Raw genomic sequence first — 26,612 nt, 5'->3', positions numbered from 1 at the left:
AAAAAATATATTTCCTGTCTTCTGTCATGTCTTACCCCTTCTTACTTATTTCGGTGATGTTGAACAAGAAGCCCATTAAATGATATGCTGATGTTTTGCGTTAGCTGCATCTGTATCACCGGTTATTGTATAGTGTGTTTAACTCCACTACACGGTAGCTTTTTACAGCTTTTTTTTTTTTTTTTCCGCTACTATTTCCGTCTTCTGCTTGTATTCTTTGCTACGTGGCGACATTAAATCGTTTCAGGCTCATATAAACCTCCAGTGTTTCACTGTGTTCCCAAAAGGAACCGTCCCCTGAAGTAGTCCATTAGTCCCAGTCCGAGATGGGAAGAAGGGTGAGGTCGACGCGTCACTGTAATGAATCAAGGGGGATGGGACGACGTTACGCGCAGCGCCCCAGCAGCCCCTCGTGTCCAATGAAGGCTGGGGTTGGATTTACAAAGGGGCGCATGACTCCCCACTTTTTCGCCGTGGCTGGTCACAGAGGGCGGAGCTCCGTGCCTCCGTTTGACAGCTGCGAAATAGAAAATGTATAGCGCATAGATGGTCCGGGAAACCATGCTTCTCCAAGGCAACCATACCATCTCAAGGAATGGGCAGCGGCATGGCCTTTTATAGCCTGTGGTTGCCCTCGTAAAATCTGGCCCAACTGGAGAACACCAAACACAATATAAGGGAAATAATTAGCTCTTTTTTTTTTTTGCACGTACTATTCGGATTTTTAGGGGGCATGCACCGTGCGTTCTCGTTTCCGCTGACTGTGGAGCGCAGTCGGACCAAGGAGCGCCTGGAGGCGAGTCTGACCGGGCTGTGTGAGCTGGAGCTCCGCAGGCAGAGGCAGGAGTGCCTGGTGCTGGGAGCGCTGGCTCTGGGAGACCCTCCGGCCCAGGACAGCTCCAGAGGAGAGCTGGCGTTTTTCAGCAGCTGGGGACAGGAAAACTTGACACTGAGACGTCAGCTGGTAAGAAGTTTACGTTGAGTGCCTTTTAATGTGTGTTTAGATTCCAGTTGCTCCGTGCGCTAATGCGCACTGTTATAAAACCCCACTTTCCCCCTGTCATGTACCTCAGTCCTACATAGTTTTGAATGTCTTAATCGCCTGCAGCGTATCCTCGTTGTAATCAGCCTGACCGTTGGATGGACTCTGGGTTTGGCCTGCGTCTTTTGTGTGAATGTGACCCCTAGCTGGAGGAAAAAAAAAAAAAAGTTACTCAAGTTGATTAATAGGCTCGCTGTTTGAAAGGGAGTGATGCGTTTTTCTGCTTTGGGCTGAGATTTATGCCTGTTGGTAACGAAATCAGGGGGTGGAGCACCCATGGTTTGTGGCACAGACTGACTATTTAATGGCCCATTGTTCCCTCGTCATAGACTTTTGTAGGTTTTACTACTTAACACGCTCTCATTTGTGCTTTCCACAGATCATAAAAGAATGAATTATTCCCTCAGCTTTTATGTTGATGTTACAGATAACATTTGATGCCATAATTAGCCTCTATATAATTGACGAGACGTTTTTCTTTACTAGAGCTCAAGCAAAGTTGCGACAAAATAATGTTCCGCTGTGACGCGGCGACTAACAGGAGAATTCAAAACTGGGTTCACCAAGCCAAAAGTTTCAGTAACACCATTGCTCCAACAGCTTCTCCCACAGGAAGTTTTACGCACCGCTGATCACCCACTGATGATGTCATGTATGGCCTATAGGCTCTTTTTGTTGTTGTTATTTTGCTCATTTTCATTTGATTTATTCTTATTTATTTATGTATTTATTGTTTGTTTGAGTGTGTCTGGGAGTTTTGTTTCTGTTGCTGCTGCTCTTGCGCTTCTCGCAGCCTGTCTCAACACTGTGACACAATAGGAAGGCATTATTAAAGAGGGTGAAAAAGAAATTAAATCAACCGCCTCCTCTTCACACCTCCTTCCTCCCTCCCTCTCTTCTCCTCCGCCAGGGGCCTAACAATGGGCGCATATGGAGCAGAATACTAATGATGCCTTTTGAGGCCTCAGTGAGGAAAAGGCGCACATAGGTGGCCTTCATTGGCTTCAGTTGGGTATGATATGGAACTCCACGTCTGCAGATTGGATGTATCATTCTGGTAGAAAAGACAAATGTAATTTTTTTTTTTTTTTTAAATGTACGACAGCACAAGTGCATGACTGTCATGTGTTTCCAATGTGCCACGCGCACTAGTCTTAATTTCATATCACCTGGTGCTGAGGAGCCGTCAGCACATGTGTCCACATCAACACTGACAGGAAACATAATTTTCCAAGGCCGGTGAAGGAGCGATACACGTTTCCCCGCAGGATTGCACACTTTCCTCGGTTTCATTTTTGTGCAGCGCGTCTTTGGATCGATGTTTATTAACTGTTCTGCTTATCCAAGCGTGTGAGTAATTAGAAGAGAAAATCCTCGGAGGATATTTAGCCCGACAGGGCTCTAATTGAAGTCTCAAATTGAGTCTTCATGGCATCGGGTCACCATCTGCGTCCGGAGCCAAATCCCCAATCTCATCTTCCGTGTAGGTTAAAGTCTCCAAAATGTATAGTGCGCGGCGTGACACAGAAACAACTGACCCATGAGACAGCCAAGGCGTGTGTGTGTGTGTGTGTGTGTGTGCGCGGGCGCCTGCATGGAGTTGCCTTGAACATGAATGTGGCCCCAGACAGGCTGAGAGGCCTTTTCTCCTGGATACAGTGTGTGTGCTGAAGGTGTTGACAGCTGTGGGACGCCAGACAGCAGCTGGGAAAGCATGAAGCTCTGACCTCTGTCTCAGCGACCCTACTGTGTGTTTGGAGAGAGTGGAGGAGAATGTATGAATCTTACATGAACGTGTGACAGCCATCCATCCGTCCATCAGCGTGCAGGGGGAGTTTGATTTGTGTAAACCTGATCTTAAGATACATTTAATCTCCTCTGAAGAATATAGATTGACTTAAATGGATTTAAATCAACTGTTTTGTTATTATATGTGCACATGTGTGTAAATACACACCTTCATTCGGCGGAATTGTGTGTTTTGTGTCTACAGTAGCGTTTGCTTTTGTTTTGTCTTTGCTGAGCTGTTGGCTCATCAATCATGTTTGTGTCCTTGTGACAGCAGCACATCGTTAGTGAGAGTGTGGAGCTGTTCGTGTGCTCAGCAGTGACTGATCACTCACATAGATCACCGGATGGTTTCCTCCGCTTTGTTCTGGCACAAGAATCAAAACCTCCAACATGTTTGTGTTCTTCTTTGTGCAGACGGGCATTCAGGCAAATGAACATCTGAAAATATACACACCATTTGCACACAGACAAAAACTGTTGTTGCATACACATTTGCAAACATTATGTCTACTGCAGACTCCACGGCTGTCGGTCACATGAGCGCAGACTGGTGCATGTCTCTCTTTTGGGGTTTCTCTTGCAGCCAACACGCTCTGCTTGCCGATCCAACCAGCCACAGCGCATGTGCACAGAGTCAAAGCACATTAATGAACGCCATTCACCATGGTTATGTAAACATTGTGTGTGTAAAATTCCTTCTCTGTCAAGTTTATTTAAGAAGCATATATTTGGCTTTTAAAAATAAGTCTCCTAAAATGTGTCCATGTGCTGGAAGAAATAAGAGATCAGGAGCTGAGTGAAGCAGAGGAATAAGGGGGGTTGTGTGTGTGTGTGTGTGTGTGTGTGTGTGTGTGTGTGTGTGTGTGTGTGTGTGTGTGTGTGTGTGTGTGTGTGTGTGTGTGTGTGTGTGTGTTTCCGGCCTCCCCAAGCCCTCTCTGTATGGTTCCAGTCACAACATTGCTTCAATTATAGAGGGTCCAGCAGTGCGGCTGCATGCCCTGTGAGCCCTCTTACATAGATTTCTATACGCTGGCAATACTGTTCCACAGCCTGCCAGCCGTTCACTGCTTAGAGGTCTGTATATGCTTCTTTGTCTCCTGCAGAAAACCTTTTGTGTGTCTTTATAGACTGACAGGACATCCCTGCTTGTATTTGTGCCTTTGGCTTTAAACCCCATTTCTTCTATACACACTCTGAAGTACTTTAAAATCACACAGTTTTTCGGTCATTATGTCGTCCTGGTTTCACCTGGATTTGACCTGCTGGTCATTCTTCATTGAAAGACCAGGTGGCCCTGATGTGTTGTTCCCCCGCTGTGTAACAGCTTAATGGTGAGTCTGGCAGCACCGTGTCCTCCGTCTTCTCCCCCATCCCCCACCAGCCCGGGGCAGAGGATGCGGTAAAACAGCGACGATACAGTGCATAGTGTCGGTGTGAGGCCAGTGATGACAGAGCAGTCAATGAGCAGCCTGCAGAGTGAACCCGTTGGTTTGTTCATCCACGGAGGTTTGCTTGCTTTCTGCAGGGTTATAATTTCATGACTAGCTCCTTGGCTTCCACAGTATGTGTGTGCGTGCGCGTGCGTGTGCATATGTCCACAAAGAGGTGGCAGGCGATCGGTTGTGTGAGTCTGCATCATTGATGAATTGATTTCCAATAGGCTCCCCTCCCCCAGTCATTTCTTTCACCCACACCGGTAGCTAAAACAAAGCTGCGCACTCTTCATTTCTGCCAAACAAAACAATATTGATGTGGTGACGCTAACGCTTTGTTTATAGTAAGACAATAAGCAGCCTTGTCGCGACAAAAGAAATGACAGCGTTCGGGGTGAGGAAGTTGTGTTGGGGAGCTCAGCTTGGATCGATCGCCCCTCAACAGCATTTTTGCTTTATGACCACATTTAGTCTTCAGGACAAAGCAGTTAGAGGTCCGGCACGGATTACAGCAGCGACCGAAAATATCTCTCTCTGAGCGGCAGAGACACGGTTCTCTTGACATATCACCGTTTTGAGCAGATAAAACATGCACTGAGGCGTGATAACTATTACAGTGTTTAGCAGGTATCAGGTTTGTCATCTTCATATTTATTCATGGATTTAGCATGGAAACCTTGAAGCACAAAAGCACAACCGAGGCTGATGGGAGTTTCATTTCTATTACAATGAATGTCTGCGACAACGTTTCAGGGCAATCTATCAAACAGAAGTTGAGATATTTCAGCCTGGACAAAGTCGTACCATCTGACCGAGAAGAGGCTCCCTGTTACAAACCGTCCGTCTCGCCAGCTGTGTTGCACACCACGGGGACTGTGTACATTTCCGCAGACAGTGTTTAATTGGCACAGACACTCGGATGTACCCAGACAGTGTTCAGGAAGAGCAGAAGACCGTAACCGCTGTCTGAGAGGCTCTCCATCGCGGCAGGTTTGTAATGTAAAATGTGACACCTCGTTATGAGGACATGCTCAATCTTCTGATAATGAAGTCTCTAAATGAGCCTCAAGAGTGTGTGCGTGCCTGTGTGTGTGTGTGTGTGTGTGTGTGTGTGTGTGTGTGTGTGTGTGTGTGTGTGTGTGTGTGCGTGCGTGCGTGCGCGTGTGTGTGTGCGTGCGTGTGTGTTCCTCTTGTTAAAGACTCAAGTATAAGAAGTGCGTATGTTTTGTTTGTCTGTATTCAAAATGTGTGCCTATTTAAGCTGAGCAAGCATTTTTGTCTGAATATCTGGGCATCGTGTGTCTGCATGACAGACACTCACTCACTCACACACATACATACATACAGATGAAAAAAACATGTCCTACCCTTCACATAACCTTGAATTATTCATGTCCCAACTGACTGCTCGCCCTGTGAGCTTCCTTGCGTATGAGGCCTCGGTGACAGATACGGATGCTCAGCAGTGATGCAGTGATGTGACCTGTGATGGCAGCATTTGTATTTTAGTAACTTTCTGCATCGGACTTGCGCCTTTATCTGTTCTGACATTTTGTTTTTATTCCATCTCTGTCGTGAGGGAGAAAATATTGCACCAACTGAAATTGCATCTCCTCCCCTGAATTATTTCATCTGATTCATTTGTTCATAACATAATGCATGTTGTACATGATTGATTCTATTGTCATTTACAATGCGTCAGATCATTAGATATTCAACTCGTCGTGTCAGTCTGCTCGTCTGCGCGGGAAGACAGAGCGGTAAAATGAGGAATTTCGCAGCTACTGCATCTCAACAGGTGACTGACGGGTGTCTCGAGTGGGAAACAAAATACAAGCTGGTGTGAACAAACAAGCAGTGAAGGATTCCCAGCTGTGCGTCTGTCATTACCGTCTCCGCGAACCAGCAATTTGAATCCAAACACTGTTTGAACTTTTTTTTGCTTTGCTGTTGAAATCACTGATTGTTGCTTCTCACCAGCTGCTTAAAACTTACTTCTCAACAGCGCAATCAAAAACAGACATCGGGAACACGATCTGAGTGTTTGTGTGTGTGTGTGTGTGTGTGTGTGTGTGTGTGTGTGTGTGTGTGTGTGTGTGTGTGTGTGTGTGTGTGCGTGCGCGTGTGCGTGTGTGTGTTTTTCAGAGTGCTCTTCAGAGCTCACCATGGGGTCTGATGCAGGCGCTGGAGCAGCAGGTGGGAGAGCTGAGGATCAACACGGATGAAGGCTGCTGCGATGGAGCTCAGGGAGACACCGGAGACAGCCGGCCCAGTTCTGGTACGTCCGCAGTCTTCAACCTTTTCTTTCATCGCAGCTCTGTCAGGCATGTAATGAAGAGTTTTCTAAATGCAAATGCACCTTTTAATGTACTCGCAGTACATCCAGTAAGCATTTTTTTTTTTTTTTTTTTTTGCATAAAATTGTTGCCCGTTTTCTCTTTGCGTTTCAAAATACACATGATGAGTTTGTAATTTATTTCTCATCTTCATGCTCCAGTTGTTTGTCATTTTACCCTGTGGCCTATTTGTGAAATGCGGCGACAGACCGCCCGCATCAGGCAGCGTATTTTTAGAGGACGGTGAACGATCACTGAGCTACAGTAAATGAGACGGACGTCTCCTCTGGCTCTCTAATTGCACTTTGTCCCTAGGTTTCTACGAGTCGAGCGAGGGTCAGTCGCCAAAAGGAAAATCCTGCTCCACTGAGCCTGCAGAGACGGTCTCCTCCTGGGCTCACACCAATGACAGGCCGAAGTCTGTGGGTAAGAGAAACTAGCAAATGCAGAGAGTCTGAGGTGCAGCTGCACATTTGCATCCTCAGAAACAGCAGTCGTGTAGGTGAATTAGTACAAATTTGAGCATATGATCTTTGCATTTTAGTATTTTGAAACAACAGCAATGTGTTTCAATCAGGACTTCCTCCTCTCCTTTTACGTTTGTTCAAAATGAATATTTAAGGCAGATTTGATATTTTATCTTGACGTCTGATGTTTGACAAACCAGCCATAGACAAAAACATAGATGTAAACTTAGGTTTCAGGTTTGATCTTTGAGCATGAAGTTTGGATTTATTCTTGTTGAACCTTTTTTTTTAGGTCCATGAATTTCAGAAATGTAGTAGCGTTCAGGTGGAAAGAAACAAAAGGCTCACTTAAACATACTGTTTGACTGTTTTATTCCATTTATTGAAAAATAACATTTGAAATCGGTAGCATTTATCTGAAAATGAAGTCAAATCAATAGTTAACGGCATCTTCTTGTAACTCACAATTGAAAAGGCAATTTACACATCGACATAAAAATACATTTACTAAAACCAAAATTTAAAACAATATCGTCACTCAAACATGTAAAAGCACCATGAGGTGTGCCAATACAGAAAATAGTGACCATAGAATATAAATGCACCTGTCCTGTCTACAAGTAGCTACGCAAGAGATTTGGCTCTATTTCTATTTTGCTATCAATCAGTCGGTCCACTACTTTGGTCTTAAAATATCTCAGCAACTGTTGGATGGATTGTAGAATCGTGTGCAGATATAACTTCTGGTTTCCAGTGGATGAAGCCTAACAACTCTGGTGACACCCAAACCTTTCCCCTAGCATGACTTCTGATTGGTAAAATAATCGGTTTTATGACCTCAGCTGTAAAATGAATGGAAATTTCACTAGTTGCGGTTCCACTTTCTGTTTAGTGGCAAATAAATTAGCTCACTAACATTGTAAATATGCTAAATATAGTAAACGACTGCTGAACATCAGCATGGAAGCAGTTAATTAAAGTCTCAGATCCAATGGCATGACTGCAGACACTCAGTTTTATTATTACACAGTTCTGTTTACTTTTTATTACACAGAGTAACCATGTGTTATTAATATATGTTATCATGCCTCCACATGTTGACCTATCAAATTACTGCTTCCTGTAATTAGGAGACCCCCTCATGCCGAATGGAGAATTTGATGTGCCAGTCCTACGCACCACCCTCCCCCGCTCCTTCTCCGCCCCTTACCCTCCACTGGAGGGCATCGCAGAGGAGGGCGCAGCAGCGGACTCCTGGCAGTGGGACTCCAGCGGAGCCAGCCACGCCTGGCAGCAGCAACACGCAGAGGATCAGGTCACCGAGGAGGACTACCAGCAGGCTTTGAGGGTGGAGGGTTACATCCTGAGTCTCATCCAGCGCCACACCCTCTCGCCACGGCCATGTCAGCCTCGCACTACCCTGAGCCCTGACCCCCCATACTGCAGTGCCTCCGGACACAGCTCCCTACACAGGAGGACTCCCTCTCTAACCGCGGAGCAACGCCTTCCTATCCCCCATCTTCAGCCCCAAGTTGACCTTTCGACAAACCCTCAGAGCCAGGGATGGGGCCGTGACCTGCTCGAGGGGGAGGTCTGGGGAGGAGAGGCCCCGTCTTTAGAGGAGGACCTTTATTTGGCTCTGCCCTACCCCCAGTCTAGGCCACACTCTCTGGCCAGTAGGGTACCATCACCTCTGCCCTTCCTGGACCCTAACTGTGGTGTTGGGGTTCTTGACCTCTGTTGTGAACCCCCACCTCCCCAGCATTATCTACATCCCCAGCCCCCTATTCATCGCATGCACAATTTAGTAAGTGCTCAGTATATCCCTGGACAAGCCTGTCATGCTCCCGTGTGCTCCCCCAGACACTACAACCCAGAGCAGTCCAACCAAGCTGCCGCCTCTCCCGACCACCCCAACGCCAAGTCCAGAACATCTAAGAAAAGTCACACCGAGCGGCAGAGATCCAAGAAATCAAGCAGTAAAACCAGCCGATCCCAGTCTGAAAACAGCCTCCTGGGGCAGCGGGTGCTCCCCGAGAGGAGGTACAGCACCACAGAGAGGCACCAAGGCAGAGGGGATCCTGGTCAGAACCACAGCCAGGTCTCCGGGCCGCAGGTGAGCCACAACAGCCACAACGGGAGCCGACGCTGGTGCTCCAACCTGGAGCTGAGCCAGGACGAGGGGGAGAGCCAGGCGGGTGCCCTGCACAGGCGACCACCTCGAAAAGCTCGCCACAGTCCTTCCTGTCCTCAGAACTACCACCAACAGCAGCACGCCCAGCACTGGCACCAAGACTTTCGGGAGAGAGCTCCTCTCTGTCAGGGAGAAGAGGGCTACGCTGGAGCTGCCCCCGCGGAGTCCGAGTCCAGCATGAGCGAGGTGTACTCCCCGGCCTCCAGCTCGCTGTCCAGTGATTCGGACGAGAGCGGGGGACTGGTGTGGCCCCAGCAGCTGCCACCACGCCTGGCTTCTACCTCCTCCTCCTCCTCTCCTTCGCCACAAGCCGGTGCCAAGGCCACTTCTCAACCAAAAACCTTCGTCAAGATCAAAGCCTCCCACGCTCTGAAAAAGAAGATCCTCAGATTCCGCTCGGGGTCGCTCAAAGTCATGACGACTGTGTGAGCAAACGGTAAAACGCTGTTTGAGACCCACGCAGTGATGAGGGTCATCACTGGATGAGGGTCATCGCTGTGTTGGAAAACTATCGTCGGAGCAGCATTGTGGCTGCTACTTTTGGTCACCAATCATATGTCAGATCACGGATCTTTACATACAGCCTACCTCTAACTACAGTATGTTAGTGAAATACACTCACATTAATGGGCATCATTAAACATCTAGTTAGAGATGCTCTATCTGTAGTGTCTGGTTGGATTTATCTTGTAGCCGACAACCATCAGACACCAGACTAATGGGCATCATCTTGCTCTAATGAATGATAATTGAAGCCAAGTTTCACTGTGTCGACACGGACACGGACCGCATCGAATCTAAGTGACCGGATGTGCTGCCAGTTTGTTCTTGATGTCTGTTGGCCTTATAGTTAATTAATCACCAACTAATGGTTAATTAATTCCTAGAGTGTAGCGTACAAGCCACTGCCACGGATTCTTCAACCGCTTCCTGACCGTTTATTTGTTAGACCGAAACATCGCCAGAAGCATAACGTCTTGCTAAACACCTATACTTTAGAAATTAAATAAAAGTATTTTAAAGCGGACTTCTCCAAGAAAATGATGTCAGTTTTCTCTCTTTTACAGGTTCAAAGGTTCCTAATAAGTTTCTAAGAATTGTCTTTCAAAGCACCATGTAATTTGGCACTAATCATGAGGAAAATGGCAACGTTATTAATGCTCTTACATCCACTTATTATTGGAAAGTTGACTCTTCAAATGTCCCAGTTGGCACCATTAGCTGGCCTGCTCTAGACTGGTATTACCAGACCCAAATTCACTGCATGAATATACATGGGTCTGGTCACGCTCCAGTGGGGATTGTTTCCCGTGGTTGCATCGTAGTTGACACAGACTTTTGGAGCAGCCTTTAACCAATCAGTATTGATCACCATATGACGTATAATGTGCACCAAAACTGACCCAGCAGCAACCAATAGAGACCTTCCACCAATGTGAGCAGAATACAACACCATGTTGGTAAATGAGCATGCAGACTTTTTTTATTACAATTATTTAAGGCGTAAATGTCTAAATTTAAGGCATTGTTCTCACTCCGGCTTCAATTTCTCGATATTTGACGTTATGATAGTTGATTGCAACTGTTGGTATCACTTCATCAGGCTCTACGACTGCCGCCATTGTTGGAGCTACATTTCAAAACAAACACTTGACTTCAACGTCATTGCATCGAACCACCCCTACCGGTCGCTGATTGGTCCGAGTGTCTGAATGAACCTTCGTGCAAACAGGGTTTCCAGACAGTGTTCACAGTGAAGGTTGAAACTGTGAGCATTAGTCAGTGGAGCCGGGCTAGCCCTGCTCCATACAAACTAAACATCTTGTCAGCTTAAGCTCCCGGTGAAGTGATGAGCTAAATGGAAGTGTACTTATTGATTGTCTGTATAAAAATCAGTACCTTATTGCATGGTTCTTCCCAGGAGATGATTCAGTAATGACAAGGACGCTATTGTGAAATCCCAAACCCATAAAACAAAGCTCTGACTGAAACATTTCAGTGTGGTTTGAGTAAGGATGTGTCCTGCACTCAGCCAACGTCCTCTAGAGGAAGCAAACAAACGTGTGTTTGCATTTGGTTTCCGCGCAATTGTAAATTCTTCAGCTGAGTGTATGTCTCCTTATTTTTAACGATTAAGGTGCTCCGCCCTGCCTCTTGGATTCATGCCGAAGCGAACTGTCCACTATCTCGCTCTTCAGCCAGCTGCTTTGGGGCCCAGCGAGCGTGAACGACCAGACGTCACAGGATGGGTGCAGTGGAGGCCGCACTAAGGGACCAGTGTTCATTCCTGCATGCATATACAGTATATTTAAGTGCACAGATTCATTAAAACGCAGACTCACACACTCTGTAAATAGGTACGTTTTTGTATATACCGTCATGTGGCCTTGTTTGAAATGAATGTAGTTTGTAAATAAAAACAAAAATTCACAAATCTTAGGTACTTCGGCACATTTGTATTATTTTGATTATTCTTAAATCTGTGTCTGTGGTGTACTGAGTAAATTTACATAAAGCATTAATACATTCATCTGGTAAACGGGAATAAATGGCTGAGTTTACATTACATAGAAACACTGGTGCATTTGTCAAACATGTCTTTATTTGAAAAAAACTACAAATAACTTTAAAGATCATATTACCTGTTTACTCTCCTCTCTAATCTGAATCTAATGCCTTCAAGAGTCACTAAAATAGTGAGCCTCAGTGTCGGAGATTAACAGTATGTCTCCCTCTTGTGGTCGATAAAAGAACTGCTATACAAGAGAGCGTGACTGCCTTCATCAATAGGTCATCACAGTTCAGTTATGTTCCAAGAACTACTTATTCTGAGAGCAATATAGTTTCTGACAATAATTTGATTAGGTCATGAAAAATGCAGACCATTTCTCTTGCATAATAACAAAAATATCTCAAACTTCCCGATTATCCTTGTGCAAAAGAAAAAAAAAACCAGAAATGTCAAAACATTGTTTCTTGCCACATGAAAGTTCAGATTCAGCAACAGTTCCGGATTTGCAGTTCTAAAACTCATCACTTAGCTGGCTCAGCAAAAAAATCCTCAACAACACAGTCCAGACTTTAGTTTGTTTTCCAACACAATCTCTGAGTGGACACATGTTGAGAGAGTGAGGTGAGAATATTAAAGTCATTACACCATCAGAGTTTGGTGTTTTCCTTCCCGATGCTGGAGCTCTTGGTGTCCGTATTGGTGATACTGACCCTGCTCGTCGGTTCCTCGGTGATGAAGTGCAGCATGTTGCGCAGGGAGCGATTCATGCTGTCCTTGAAGCCCCGGCCCAGACACACGTAGAGCAGCGGGTTGAGGCAGCTGTTGAAGTAGGCCAGGCACAGAGCTAAAACGTGCGCCAGATAGAGTTTGGGGCTGTGAGGGGAACTTCGGCGGGTGTTCAGCAGGAGGAAGTCCACGATGTGCAGAGGAAGCCAGCACAAGAAGAAGCTCAGCACCACGGCGAGGATGACCCTCAGTGTGCGCTTGGATCGGGTCCGCCCGCGGGACTGTCCGCTCTCCGCGCGGTTGTACACCACCAGGTGACAGACCACGATGGCCAGGAAAGGGAGGATGAATCCCATCAGGAAGCGAAAGGAGGCGATGGGCCACACGCTCCGTTTGGTGTACTCAATCAGGCACTCCCGCTTTTCTTCGCCTGCTTTCGACTCCCGGGCGTGCACGAACTGGGGGATGCTGCCAATCAGAGCCAGGCACCACACAGCAACGCAACCGAACACGGCCTTTCTGGGTCTCCTGTTGTTCTGACACCACACGGGCCTGGTGACCAGCATCAGGCGGTCCACGCTGATCAGAACCAGCTGCAGGATGCTGCAGTACATCACCAGGTAGAACAGGCCCTTGACCAGGGTGCAGGCCATCGGGCCGAAGTGCCAGTGGTCATCGTAGGCCAGAGGGATCATGAGCAGAGGCACGGAGAGGCAGCACATGAGGTCAGCCAGAGCCAGGTTGAGGAACCAGAAGGAGGTGACCGAGTGGGGCATGCAGAAGCCCGTCACCCACACCACCAGCGCGTTTCCTGGGACACCCAGCAGGACCACGAGGCCGTAGAGGACAAGGGCCACGATCTGAACGGGTTGAATCTCGGGAGTCAAAGTGGTGGGGAAGTCAGGCAGCGAGTAATTATCATCAGTGTTGTTCAACTCATAATCCAACATTAAGAAATCCATGGTTTGTTAAAGCTGTAAAATATATAACAGTGTCAATGTCATGCTTAAATTCATAGATAGATAGATCGATAGATAGATGGATGGATGGATGGATAGATATTTTAGTAATCCCTCAGAGGGACATTTTTACATTCCAGCAGCATATACAGGGCAAAACTATTGAATAGAATTAAAAAATAATTTTTAAAAAAAATGCACATTCTATACAATAAAATAGAATGATATTAAATAAAATAAACTAAACAACAGTGTAATGAATTAAAACAAAACAGCATTGCAAGGGTGTCATTGTTGAGTGATAGCTCAAACAATATGAGAAATGTTTTATGGAAAACAATTTTCATACTTAACAAAGGAGCCCATAGAATTAACTAAATAGCCTAAATCTGATGAATTAATATATACAATTTATAAATTAAAGTTTGATCTTAATATTTTTACTTACTGTTCAGTGTTCAGTGACAGATGTTGCCTTCTCTGCTAACAGGGAAGTTGTGGAGCTGGTTTCAATTGTGATTCAGGACACCCACAACACCCGCTTGCACAATATCCTATGCAAACTATTAGTCCTCCGTCTATATACAGTATATGCCCTCATGCTTTAATTCAGTGTCAGCATTGACAGGAAACACCTGAGTATATTACAAAAGGAGAGGAACTGTATAATAATGACTTTAGGCCATAAATCCCCATAAACATGTTGCTTGAAACATAACAAGCTAAAGAGAAAATGTTGTTATAAGTATTTTTATTTCATGAACGCTACCCTCATCTTCATACAGAGGAGGCATATAGGAACTTATGCTGCCCTATTTTTATTTTTATTTTTTTTATACTTGGACACAATGATACTGTTGTTCTCTAAATTTGATGAGACACTTTCATCCCCCCCCCTATTCAATTTCCTCAAGTGCTATCTTTCAATTATTTTTTCTTATTTTATGCTTCATTTATAAAAGGAAAGTATTCTAGCTTACATCTGTTCCTCCTCTGTTGCATGCAGCCATTCTTGTTCTTCTGCTGTGACGCTTTAGTTTGTGATCAAAATAGTTGATCAGACCTTATCTTGAACATGATGTTGCAGGAGCCTCGTCTATAATCAACTTTAAATTTCCATGAAGTTTCACACATAACCAAAGAATAGTAAAGGTATATCAAAGCCTGACAGAATGCATCCAGTATAATCTTTGCATGAAACAAAAGCAAAAACTAGGTTTTAGATTTATTTTGCGCCGTTTGCATAAAATAATTTTGTAGTTTAGAACAAGAAGAATTATTAGAGTGGGTTTACTATTTCCTAAATGTTAATAAAGTAACATAAACCTTCAGCACTGGAATATCATTTCATGTCTTTGGGGAACAAAATACTTTATTGACAAATTCATAGTAATCATTTTACAATGACTCCAAAACTTTGTCATATATACAAGTTATTCACAAAGTAGCCTACGCACACATTGTATTACTATTAAACAACTACAGGTCTCAGCAGCCTTTACAACTGTACTAAAAATCAACTGGAGCTGCCTTCCTTCTTGTGGTTCACCATGATGAACTAGCTGAACATCCAATCCTGTCCACAAAAAGAAAAGAAAACGGTCTAAGACCTTGTGTAAGATGGGGATTTGAAGGATCTCCACATTAGTCAGCATTGGTCATAATGAGACATCTGGTTTGTGATGTGGTTGCCTCATGGGCAAACATAAAAACCCATGTCATCACTGAACTTGACCAGGGAAGTCACATCTTATGATGCAGCACAAATTCCTGTCCGAGCAAAGAACAGGCAACACGTTTCACAGCACTTTGATAAATATGCTGACTACATACTGAAGCTATTACAAGGTAAATGTCCTCAAAAGCCAAAATGGTGATCTACGAGGAGGATGTTCTATAGACTGTTGTCTGTATTAGAGACAGAAATTAAATGGAAAAGAAGAAAATATGAACGAAAGAAAAACTTGTTGCTGTGACTTGATGTCTCCTGTTAGACATCAAGACTTTGGAATTTAGGAACTACAATGGGAAATGAAACTCAAAATGACGACGTCAGCAAAATGTCCCGTATAAGTTTTAAAAATAAAACGACACCGTGTTGCTTAAATCACCAACGTCAGTAAGATGACTTGTGTGTCTGCAAAAGTGTTTTTTTTTTTTTGTGTCTGTTCAAGTTCTCGTATGTGCAGGCATGTCTGTGTGTGGCTCTATTATATAGAAATGAGAACAGAAATGTCCCAGTTGTTGCTGTTTATCGTTTTGTTATTGTTGTTGCCAGAGTTTCTGTCAGGATGTTTCCTCACTCGGTCATCTGAGGCGAAGAGTTCTCAGAAGTCAGTTGAAGGCCGGAGCACTGCTTGGTGGAAGTGTTGGAGTGTCATCACTAAATGCATCTGACTGAAGGTCTGTAGAAAAAGAAATGCACTGTGTTTATATTGTAATTTTCTTTGTCACCTTGGCATTGGTAGGTAGGTAGGTATTTACTTTATTAATCCCCGAGGGGAAATTTTTTTGCTACAGCAGCATTCAGAAGCAATAAGATAATAATAGAAATAATAGAATAAAATAATAGAATAAAATAGAATAATAGAAAAGCAATAAAATAGCAGTAAAAAAATATAAAATGCACAGTATATACAGTACATTATATATCTATATATATTATATACAAACAAACCAAGAAACACAGTCAACATATATATATATGCATATACATATATATATATATGTTTGTATATGTATATATATATATATATATACAGTACAGTATATATCTATATATATTATATACAAACAAACCAAGAAACACAGTCAACAATGTTATTGTACTGTGATGGATTTTGCCAGAGGTGAGTTATTGTACAGTCTTATTGCAGTGGGCAGGAATGATCTCCTGTATCTGTCCTTGTGACAGCGGAGCTGGAGGAATCTTATGGAGGAATTGCAGACTACTGTGTACAACTTGTATTTTTAAGATCAGCTTTCTTAGAGATCTTGCTCCTGAATACGTTCCTGAAACATCCAAAATGCTAAATTAAATTTTAGAATGTTTTTTCTATTGTTTTCTATTTGTAAATTGGATATTACAACAAAACAAAACAAAAATTCAAAATAAAAGCAAAAATGATGATTGTAGAGTCTGAAAGAGTGACAGATTTAGATATTCTACAAGGTGTTGATTATAATTTCCCTGTTTATTCAGTCTAGTATGATGCCAAAGCGTGTAATATATCTACTAGAGGGTACTGGCGTAATAAGAAGATAAAGGTCACTTGACACAGGTAATGAGATGGAGGCTATTGACCAAGAACAACAGTGATGAAGTCACCAGGGTTACAGTCTATGAGAAAGCGATTTAAAAGTATTTCCTGACCCTAACCAAGCATTTTATTTTCCTAAACCTAAGCATGTGGTTTTTCTCTCCAAGGCGAGCCACTGACATGGTAGACTGCAGTGGAAAAGTGGGTGTATAATTTATTAGCTTTAAAAAAAAAGAAAATTCCCAAGCAGTTTATGAATATGATCCATCAAAACACAGATTAAGAGGGAAAAAAATGCATATGTGTGAGTTGATTTTGCAGAGAGTACTAGCATAATACTAACCATTGTCTAGACTGTTGCCTGGATTTTGAAAGTGTTCCCTGGTGTATTACTACAGTATGTGGGAACTAAAACCCCCTTTTTTAAGCATCATGCTTGATAACAGTTTTTAGGCTGCATGCTGTCTGGGCAGGGCGGGATTACCAACTGGGTAGAGAAGGCGACAGCCCGGATTGTTTCTTTTTAACAGAACGTTTGACATTTCTGATCAAACATAATTTTCAAAACTGTCACATTAATTTTCTTTCAGTTAATTGTGATTGATTAATAAACTAATAATTTCAGCTCTTGAGCACTGGTTGGTTTCTAAGTGCCCCGGGACAATAATGAAAATGAGATTTATATTGGGGGTTAAGAACAAATTTTGGAGCCTCCTAGGAGTTTAATCTGGCCATGAGTCTGGGTAGTAGTTCACTCGGTGACACACAACATTAGGGAAGTGAGGTGCTGTAGAAATGCTGATTCTGTGAGACAATTTACTGTGACTGTTGCTGGTTGGTTTTTCCAGCTATAATTTTAAATGGTCAGAAAACCAAAAATAAGTGCTGATTACACCATATTATTTCTGAAAGCATTATTATATTTGACCAAACTAAAGGCATCCAAGCAGAGCAATAAGATGTTTAAAACTATTTATTTTCTAATTATAAAAGGAAGTGTGCAGCAGACAACATGTCCAGCTCACCAATGAGTGTCAATCCTTGCTGCTGGTTGAGTATAACTGATGTCTCCTCTTCCTCCTCTTCTTCTCCCCAATCTGCGATGTTGGCTGGTGGGATGCACTGCTCCAGGAACAGGTCCTCCTCGTCCTCGTCCATGTCTGTGTTCTCCGGAGGCCAGCGCAGCTCTCCGCTCTCCACCTCGCTCACCTCAGTGGGCTCCACAACAATGGAGGGTAGACGCTCCTTCTCACGGTCGTGGTCCAGGCTGTTCGGGGAGGTCTCCGGGCCCAGGACCACCTCAACCGGTTCGGGGAAGATCTGGAGGAAAACAGCAGATTGAGAGCGGAGAAGATAAATTGTACTTCAAAGTACTTCAGATTTAGAATCTGCAAATCTGTATTTGTTTCACTCGCCCACCTATATATATATATATCATATATATTAGTATATATATGACATATATATACTAATGACTGGTAATCTCTTAGATTGTTTTTTCTCTCTCTTTTTCTTTCACACTCACACTCACACACACACACACACACACACACACACACACACACACACACACACACACACACGCCTACGCAATGTTTATACCTTGGATTTTGTATACTTATTCTGTCTTGTTTTTAATCCTTGTTCTTATCAGCAGTTGTGTCCTGTCTATTAAGCATTTTGTGAGAAACTGGTTTTAAAAGAAAAAAACTAAATTTGCATAATTATTTGAAGGAGTCAGGTCATGATGTGATGATGGAGCCTACCTGGAATGGCAATCTTTGGTCCTTCCTTTGCATGTCTTCACAGTTTGTATCTTGACTGCTCATCTCCTCCATACCTCTGCAGATGAAACACAGTCATAATGACTGTAGATTAGAGACTAGAAACAAAAATTAAACATCCCAGAAATCCCAATGATGTGAACTCTGGGATAATGACTTTAGAGACGTATTACTTTACAAGGTCAGACTTTATAACCTTTGTTACAAGTCAATTCAACACAAAATGATCAACGGAAATTCCGGATTCTCACACGGCTGCGTTATTCTCACTCCTACTTGTCTATCTGACTTGTCTGTCACGGCCTTGATGTCCATAGCTGGACATTTCAAGAACACTGGCTGAAATCACATCATCTGGTTTTCTATGAAGCAGCATCCTTTTCCCTTTAGTTGAATTACAGAAGGATCACAGAAACATCCCAGGCTTTTGATTGGTCAGAGATTTCCTGCCCCACATCTCAATGGCCAAAGCTGGTCAGTCTGTGTGGGTATGTGCAAGTGTGTGAATCTCCTAATACACACACACACACACACACACACACACACACACACACACACACACACACACACACACACACACACACACACACACACACACACACACACACACACACACACACACACACACACACGCTGAAACACACTCACACTCCAGATTAGTGCAGAGCTCAAATAGGGTTTGATACCAAAATGGATTATGTAGTTTGGCGCTGATATTTTGTTTCCTGACTGGGAGTCTGAGTGAATAAAAGGCTCTCACACAGGGCTGTGAGTCAGAGAAGCTGCAGCCTGTTGGGAACACACAAGTTACCTCAGTTACACGTGTTTCAATAACATTTATCAGACCGCCGGGTCAACAGCCTGTAGTATCAGTGATGAAGTCACTTGTTTCGGTTACATTCACAAGCATGTGTCCGTAACTTCAATCTGTTTATGGTCTCCAGAAAAGCCGACAGAGGGATTAAGAAGGACCAAGGATCTGTCTGAATCCTCTTTTCATCCCTCTCTCCTCTTTTCTTTTTCTTGCAGTGTCTCTGTGTTTGTCCTCTCTCCAAAAGTACCGATCACGGTTTGTTGCCTGGTGTAATGACACAATCTGCTAAATCTTGCTCACTCTTTAATGAAATTTCAGCTGAAAGACTGATCTAATCTCCAGCCTTTCTGTTTGTGTACCCTTCTTTTGGGTGCTTTGGGTATTTGCAAACAGCAGCACCAGTCACGTCACATCAAATCAAGGAGGCAAATCAAACTGTTTTGAAACTATTTGAGAAATCTTCCTGTAAATGTTGGGTTGAGATATTTTGGTCGACAGCTATACGATGTCAGTGTGCCTAAATACATCCCCACAGAGACTGAGCAAGACCTTTTAGTGTTGTTCTGAGGTATTTAGAGCTTGAAACCTTTTATAGTTCCTTTTGTTTTATGCTAGTACACACTGCTGTCTGCCTCAGAGGAACGCATGTTCCAGCTGATGTACATTTATGTTCTGAGAGTTTCAGAGGCAATTTCAATTAACGGTCAAGCTGAGTGTGCAGTTCTGCAACCCGGTATCACATTAAAGCATGCAATACACCCGTCAGTCAACTAAAGAACAACTTGTCAGTGTCACGTTTTGCTTTGCCTGGGTGTGAAAAGTACAAAAACATATGAGGGAGGTCATGTGACAAAGTACAGGAGGAGGGCGGGGTCCGAATGGGACAAACACAGGACTTTCACTTTGGAGACCAAACTCAAGAAATGCTTTCAAGTAATGTGAGTAGGTTACTTACATAACATAACGTCTTTGACGTTGTTTTCGTATGTTAAGGGACTTCTGTGACATAAATAATGTTACTTTCATAAAATTACTTCTTTTAACCCTAACCTTTTCTGAAACCTAACCATGTGGACGTTTGGTGCCTAAACGCCACCTTTTTTCCGTGCCACTGACACAGTGTCCTGTTGTGAACGGGTGTATTATTAAGTTATGCCGTTATACCCGCTGAGTGTGTTGGGAGTCACAGTGGTGTTTATTGTTTAAACATTTTTGTGTGTTCCCGCAAGAGCAACTCTTAAAGATCAGTCAAGTGCTGCCCATTAAAGTCTCATGGTAAGTATGGACTTTCCCCCAGGAAGGCACATATCATCTGCCTTTCATGAGTCTTATTTACTGTAATACAAAATGCACTCCTCTCCCCATCAGCCGCTGCTGCCTGTTCGGGGACACTATGGGTTTTATCACTTTGAGTCGACCACCTGACATGCAATGGGCAACATGCAGTTCGGATTTTCTGCTCTCCAATGCTGCCTCCTGACTGACTGATGACTGACACATATTCCAGCCACTCACAATTCATGCACTGATACGTTATACAAATCAATACTCCTGTTGAATAAGCATATAAAAATGAAGCTCATCGACATGCTCAATGATGATATGACAAATGAAGAAACACTAAGCCAGTTTGCAACGCTGTCAAAATGAGGCCGCCCTGTTCTCGTTTAAATGGGATCAGCTTTAGAAGGACGCTATCATTTTTGACCCACTTGTGAATGTGTGCAGTCACACAATTCAATTTCTGATATTATGCTGTTGACAACTGTCACGCTAAGCTGTTTGTGTGCCACCTGGGATGGAAACTTTCAGCAGCTATTATGATGAAGAAGCTTAACCTCCATGTAATCCCTCTCATATACACTTGCTCTAAACACCTTCATGTTTTAGCTCAGTCAACAATCAGTTGTTGTTTGTACACCACACTGCGTTTGACTGCTGCTACAAAATGTGTTTGAGCTACAGATTAAATCAAGATTTTCAGATTCCTACCAAGTGCACAGCTAAATTTAGATGTCAAACCAAGACCTGAGTTTAGCAGTCAGTTAAGATTATTCATTGTGGAGAGGAAACTGGGAGATTAAAAAAAAGCCACCTCACTGTGGGTGGTTTGATGTTTGTGATGATAAACTTGGTAGAAAAATAACTGAGAAGCATTTCTCCATTTGACTCCATCACAGAATCTGTTTGCTTGCAACTTTCTTTCTTTGAGTCTTTTTTTGTATTTGAATGGTCTTGCCTAGACTAACAAAAAATTAGATTAATGAGCAACAACCTGACAAGAGACAAACGTTTCTTTACAATATACTGTGGTTATGCAGTGAATAAAATCACGCTGAAGAAATATATAGGCACCATTGCAGCAGTCCTTAAGCATTTCCTGTTTTATGATAACTGTTTTACTCATCTATATTATAATTTAAACGGTTGTAGGTCCAGCATTAAAGGAGCCTCGTGGCAGGAAGCCTGACAGCACCGTGCATTGGGCTCGTAGCCTCTATTCACTCTTGGCCTCTCATGACCTTCAGAATATTCAAATCTCCCCCAAAAATACTATTAACATCTTATAGTTATACATTATGCTATTGCATTCCTGTACAGAGGAAAGGTCACCTTCTTCACACTCGAACATAAACCCAGTTGTCGTGCAGATAGAACACGGGGTAAAAATTTCAACCAAGTTAGTTAATGTTCCAGATTTGATCTCTCTTTACTTCTATGTTTTATTTCCCACTTGCATTGATACCGATTGTAGTTTCTCTTGTGGCTTGGCTGCATTATCGTAATGCTTAGCTACTGTCTTGACTTAAAATAACCCCAAACACGAGAACAAAAAAAATACACAATTAGATGCATTTTTGACCACATGAGGTTGGTTTCTATAAACAACAGAATCTCCCACATGTATAATATATCTGCTGTTGTTTCTGTTTCATTCAATGTGTGCAGTCCTCTTACTGTGAAATGCCCAAATGATGATTCAGCACCTACCAAATGTTTTATAATTATTCCTCTTGGTAGGACTATAGATAACATAAATTAGACCTCATTTATTCTTTCCCCTCTTTCCCTATAATATTTATTGAGAAAAATGACGAGCTGCTACTGAATGGATTATAACAACTGTTTCCAATGTCAAGATTCAATTTTTAGTCTCCACTTTGCAACATGGATGAGACGTTTTTACAGCTCTCTGAAAAATAGCAGTTGAAACATCTATAAATCCATCCAACCTATAAACTCCTGAAGAAGACGATCTGCCCATAATGATCAAAAGCTCCAGCACAGCTACTAAAGGGACCTTGTGCATCTGGTCTACTAGTTTCTAACTTTCCATGGAGAGTCCTAACTTCTGTTGGCTAAACATGCTGTTTGACCTTTCATCTTCATGATCCTTCTCTGTTGAAATAAAATTATTTATCTACCTCTATCTGGAGTGAACTTTCTCTGTGGTCTATTGCATAACATGAACATGAAGGGGAACTCAGCCTGGGAAAAACCCACAGTTCTTGCATGTGAATGTTACTTAAAATACTTACACACACATAAACGTCAGTAGCATCTTACCCCTCACTTGCGGTCAAGCAGATGTCTTCTCCTTCATGGTACAGTTCCACGCTGGTGAAGCCCGGCTCCTCCACAGTGAGTACAGGTGACACCAGAGGGGGTGCAGGAGGAGGTGAGGGGCTCTCGCAGCATTCCCCTTCTGCTGATCCCTCGCTGAGGTTTTCGGCCTCCAGGGCGAAGCCTGGGTGGGTAGGTTCCCCTACCCTGAGGGATCCCAGAAGTTTAGCAGATAATCCGTAGGTGGATGTGGGCCTAGCTTCCTTTGTCAGTCTGGACGGCCCTCTGTCTCACTTGTCCAGGTCAGAGCTGAGAACATGCGCTCCCTGGTTTCCTGTATCCAACTTTCTTCCTCATGTCTCTCTCAATAGCTCTCCCTGTCCCACCCCACCCCACTGCCAGGCTTTGGAGAGGAGCAGGATTAACGTCTCTTTCGATTACAGACTCTGGATGGGTGACGTCAGCCAGGCTTGTCAGTCCCCTCTGATGAGTTGGCACACTGGGTCGCTGGTGCATCTGTAAAGAAACATACAAAGGGCACACAGATGGCCCATGGTCCCTCTGTTGATGGACTTTAAATCAACTCGAGAGGAGCACAAATGCTCACAGGATGGACATGGAGAAGTTTTGCACAATTTTTCATGATAATTCTTTCTGTCTTTCAAGCCTCGTCTGTTTGTCCATCATGCCTCTCTCTCTGTTCCCAACTGTTTGTGTGCTGTTGCTCCATCAGTGGATTTAGATTTGGACGATTCATGGAATTAGCTGAGGGATCAAGGGCTCAGGCATGGGGAGGGGATAAATATATATATATATATATATTTATATATATATAACAGGCAGCAACTACTGCTAAACAAACAGAGCACTAGTAACAGCAGTGTGTAATCCCCTCTATAGCCTAAGTCAATAGGCTATATATGGAACAAGCCAGTGTAACGCGAAGGACGTTCTTCTCCTGCGGAGCTTGAATGACTTTTCAATGAATGATAAACTATGAAGAATCCAATAAAAAACTTTCTAGTGTCCACAGTTGGTTCTATAATCAGCCTGTTCTGCATGATCAGGACGGTACTTGTTTTTCGAAACTAAAGTGTTTTAAATTATGTAATTTATTTTATTCACATTCAAACAAACACATTTCTGATCTGTTGTTCTTTTGATTTGAGAAACCATTATGATATGTACGACAAAATATATACAGGTAATAATATATCTGTAATATATATCAAAGGTCAGAGGTCAAGGTCAATGTCAACATGACCTCCTGTCCATCCTATCCTCTATCCTGTTCTCTGTCTAATATTCAACACCATAACTGAGGAGCAGAAGGAGACATTGTGACCTTACTTCACACTTATATCAGATACTACATTAGTAGTGGGGCTGTCCATCTACAAATTGTGGTGATTGTATAGATTATCTGTGTTGTCAGAATTCAAGTTGTGTTTGAAGCATCCATGTTTTAGAATTCGTACCTTCTTTGCAACAGCGTACATATTTGAAGTATTGTCTCCTGTCACGGCTTCGACTTTCTGTTGTATCACAATGAGACTTACTGGCCAAGCATGCGAACATGTGAGCATAGATACCCCGACATGAATTGGGAGAAGCATGGATGTCAACTTGACTGGTTGGTAGAAGTATACAGCCATGAGGCAACAATTTTAGTTTGTGTCGTTACACTCTGTTTACCCTACATGACCTCAGAAACACCATGAAAACCGTCTGCCAGCCTCTAAACTTTGTCACCACCATAGTTTATAATCTTTACATAGCCTTTAACATGTTGCTTTCATCACAGGACACTCTGAAAAACCTGCAAAACTACTGATCAGTCACTCGACTCAACCTGTTTTTCCAACTTCTGGTAAAAAAAAATTACATCTCACTTGATTCTGCCTTGCAGAAGGTAAGGACCCTTTTGCCGTCAAATTTAAAGATTTTTTTTTTGTATTTCTATCATTTGCAAAAGGATTTGGAAATGCCTATTAGAATTTGACTTGTAATGCTAAACGTGTTGATTGAGAAGCAAATTTATTTTATTTGTAATTTGCTCTGCCTTGCCTTATGGACGTCGACGTGTGTTAGATAGAGAGATAGTGGTCCCTCTGTTTCATGAGTTAGTTATAACAGCAGCCAATCAAACCATTCATTTAGCAGTTCAGTTGATCTGAGTCGCAAAGACAAGGTCTCGATTAATTTATGGGGTCAGAATTCAAATGACATATTTGTGAGAGATGATAGTGATGCAATCTTCTCTGGGATTTATGGAAATTTTGTAAAAGCTGATTTTACGTCATAGCTGTGCTCTCATTTATTCACGCCCTAATTGTGACAGCATGATTTTCTCATTTCAAATTTAAAGTGTCTAAAATGTATGTTTCATCTTGATGCAATGCATTATAAAACCAAAACCACGTGTCATCATGCACTTGTTTGTTTAGTTAGTTCATATTAAATTCATCATTTAAACGCTCCCTCTTGTTTGTGGTGTGAATGAGGAAAAAGTAGTCTTAATCACCCGTACATTTCACAGACTAAAACTGAAGAGACTAAAGGTTGACAACCAGCGCATCAATTCAGAGGTTGCCAATCCCTGTGACACTCTTTCTAAATCAGTCAGCTGTGAAAAAGTTTTTTTTTCCATTAAACCAAACACTTTCATCTGCATATGTAATATGTAAATTTTGTTTGAAATTCTTTGTAACACTTAAAATCTGTCTCATTGTCTCTATTGACAGAATCAGAAGTTTATTTTCACTTTAAAAAAAAGTTTGGTATTATCTGGTAGATATGTGAATGAAAGTGGCGATTATAAAGTTGTGGAGTGTTTTGTTTTTTTATTATTATCTGGCTCATCGAGTTCTGCTATTTTCTCATATTTCTTTTACTATCACGAGTTGATTGACAATAATTTGAAGAATGTGGATCACACTTGTTTACTTTCCTCCTCTTGCATTGTCCCGCTGTCATTGCTTGAGTTAGTCGCTATGTGTGCCTTTATTAATTATAGCTCTGTACCATTAGAGAAGTTCCTGTTATTTTATCAAAGCTGTCCAATGAAGTTATCTCATTTAAAAAAAAATTTAAAAAAATTATCTTTTTTATTCTTGTGAAAAGTTAAACTCCCTTATTTTTTAAATAACTTTGAAAAAGAAGCTTTCAAGTTGAAGGAACAGGTTTTATGTGGAAACCAGATAAACAACTTCAGCTTATGTTTGTGCTTGCCTTTGAGACATTTGCATCATTCCCCTGCAAGACATCAAGAGGTAAGAAGCTCTTCACTCCCAAGTTGGACTTGTTCTATTCAAAAACATTTGAACAAGTTTGCAAATCATTTTTTGAGAAATACAGAGGGTTTGATAATAACATTATGGTACTGGGTGTATTATCTGTTTAGGAAGCATCTATCACATCCCCATTTATTTATTTATTTTTTTCATCTCCCCCACTCACTTTTACCTGCTCTACAAAATTTAGCTTAGACATTACGTTCCAACCATTAATATATTTCATCTGTTTTCCTTGAACAAAGCTGCACAGCGACATCAGAAGTTTCTGTCATGGCTGATGTTCCTGGGCGTGGAGACAGCGCTTCTCCATCAGGTAAAAAACAAACATCTTTATGTTCTATAACATTGTACGCAAATACGATTTCATTTTTCACTTTTTTAAATTAATGAATCAGACAAACTGTTTATTATAAAAAATAATGATCAGGTCCTTC

General features: G+C 42.5%; 3 protein-coding genes across 3 annotated transcripts; 1 reads left to right on the top strand and 2 right to left on the bottom strand.

Moving 5' to 3' along the window:
• The first annotated feature begins 500 nt into the window (after positions 1–500).
• LOC138628444 (dapper homolog 3) lies at positions 501–11,653 on the top strand. The gene is made up of 5 exons (XM_069711529.1): positions 501–964; positions 6,412–6,544; positions 6,918–7,028; positions 8,200–9,699; positions 11,401–11,653. The coding sequence occupies exons 1-4, from the start codon at positions 734–736 to the stop codon at positions 9,690–9,692; spliced, it is 1,968 nt and encodes a 655-aa protein (XP_069567630.1). The 5' UTR covers positions 501–733; the 3' UTR covers positions 9,693–9,699; positions 11,401–11,653.
• Positions 11,654–12,372: 719 nt separating this feature from the next.
• c5ar1 (complement C5a receptor 1) lies at positions 12,373–13,936 on the bottom strand. Its single transcript, XM_069691195.1, has 2 exons — positions 13,909–13,936; positions 12,373–13,475 (listed from the first exon to the last, which is right to left on the bottom strand). Exon 2 carries the CDS (start codon positions 13,461–13,463, stop codon positions 12,423–12,425), a length of 1,041 nt encoding a protein of 346 aa, XP_069547296.1. The 5' UTR covers positions 13,464–13,475; positions 13,909–13,936; the 3' UTR covers positions 12,373–12,422.
• Positions 13,937–15,794: 1,858 nt separating this feature from the next.
• lbhl (LBH regulator of WNT signaling pathway, like) lies at positions 15,795–24,381 on the bottom strand. The gene is made up of 6 exons (XM_069690727.1): positions 24,361–24,381; positions 23,274–23,398; positions 22,886–23,089; positions 18,487–18,562; positions 17,746–18,040; positions 15,795–15,865 (listed from the first exon to the last, which is right to left on the bottom strand). Exons 1-6 carry the CDS (start codon positions 24,379–24,381, stop codon positions 15,795–15,797), a joined length of 792 nt encoding a protein of 263 aa, XP_069546828.1.
• Between the last annotated feature and the right edge of the window lie 2,231 nt (positions 24,382–26,612).

Source organism: Brachyistius frenatus, unplaced genomic scaffold, assembly GCF_029030835.1.
Source record: "Brachyistius frenatus isolate BFR_SWC_R1_liver_20210118 unplaced genomic scaffold, ASM2903083v1 Contig_1, whole genome shotgun sequence".
Taxonomy (NCBI): Eukaryota; Metazoa; Chordata; class Actinopteri; family Embiotocidae; genus Brachyistius; species Brachyistius frenatus.
Note: the sequence above shows the minus strand (reverse complement) of the source record. Positions and strands in the feature narration are given on the sequence as shown.

What these genes read in the sequence shown, in the direction of transcription:
- LOC138628444 (XM_069711529.1), top strand. Translation starts at nt 734, where the DNA reads ATGCACCGTGCGTTCTCGTTTCCGCTGACTGTGGAGCGCAGTCGGACC. An exon ending in TGACACTGAGACGTCAGCTG is followed by an intron (nt 965 to 6,411) that starts GTAAGAAGTTTA and finishes TGTGTTTTTCAG; the next exon opens with AGTGCTCTTCAGAGCTCACC. An exon ending in AGACAGCCGGCCCAGTTCTG is followed by an intron (nt 6,545 to 6,917) that starts GTACGTCCGCAG and finishes CTTTGTCCCTAG; the next exon opens with GTTTCTACGAGTCGAGCGAG.
- c5ar1 (XM_069691195.1), bottom strand. Translation starts at nt 13,463, where the DNA reads ATGGATTTCTTAATGTTGGATTATGAGTTGAACAACACTGATGATAAT.
- lbhl (XM_069690727.1), bottom strand. Translation starts at nt 24,381, where the DNA reads ATGTACGCTGTTGCAAAGAAG. An exon ending in TGCTTGACCGCAAGTGAGGG is followed by an intron (nt 18,563 to 22,885) that starts GTAAGATGCTAC and finishes TTTCATCTGCAG; the next exon opens with AGGTATGGAGGAGATGAGCA. An exon ending in ACCAAAGATTGCCATTCCAG is followed by an intron (nt 18,041 to 18,486) that starts GTAGGCTCCATC and finishes GTTTTCCTCCAG; the next exon opens with ATCTTCCCCGAACCGGTTGA.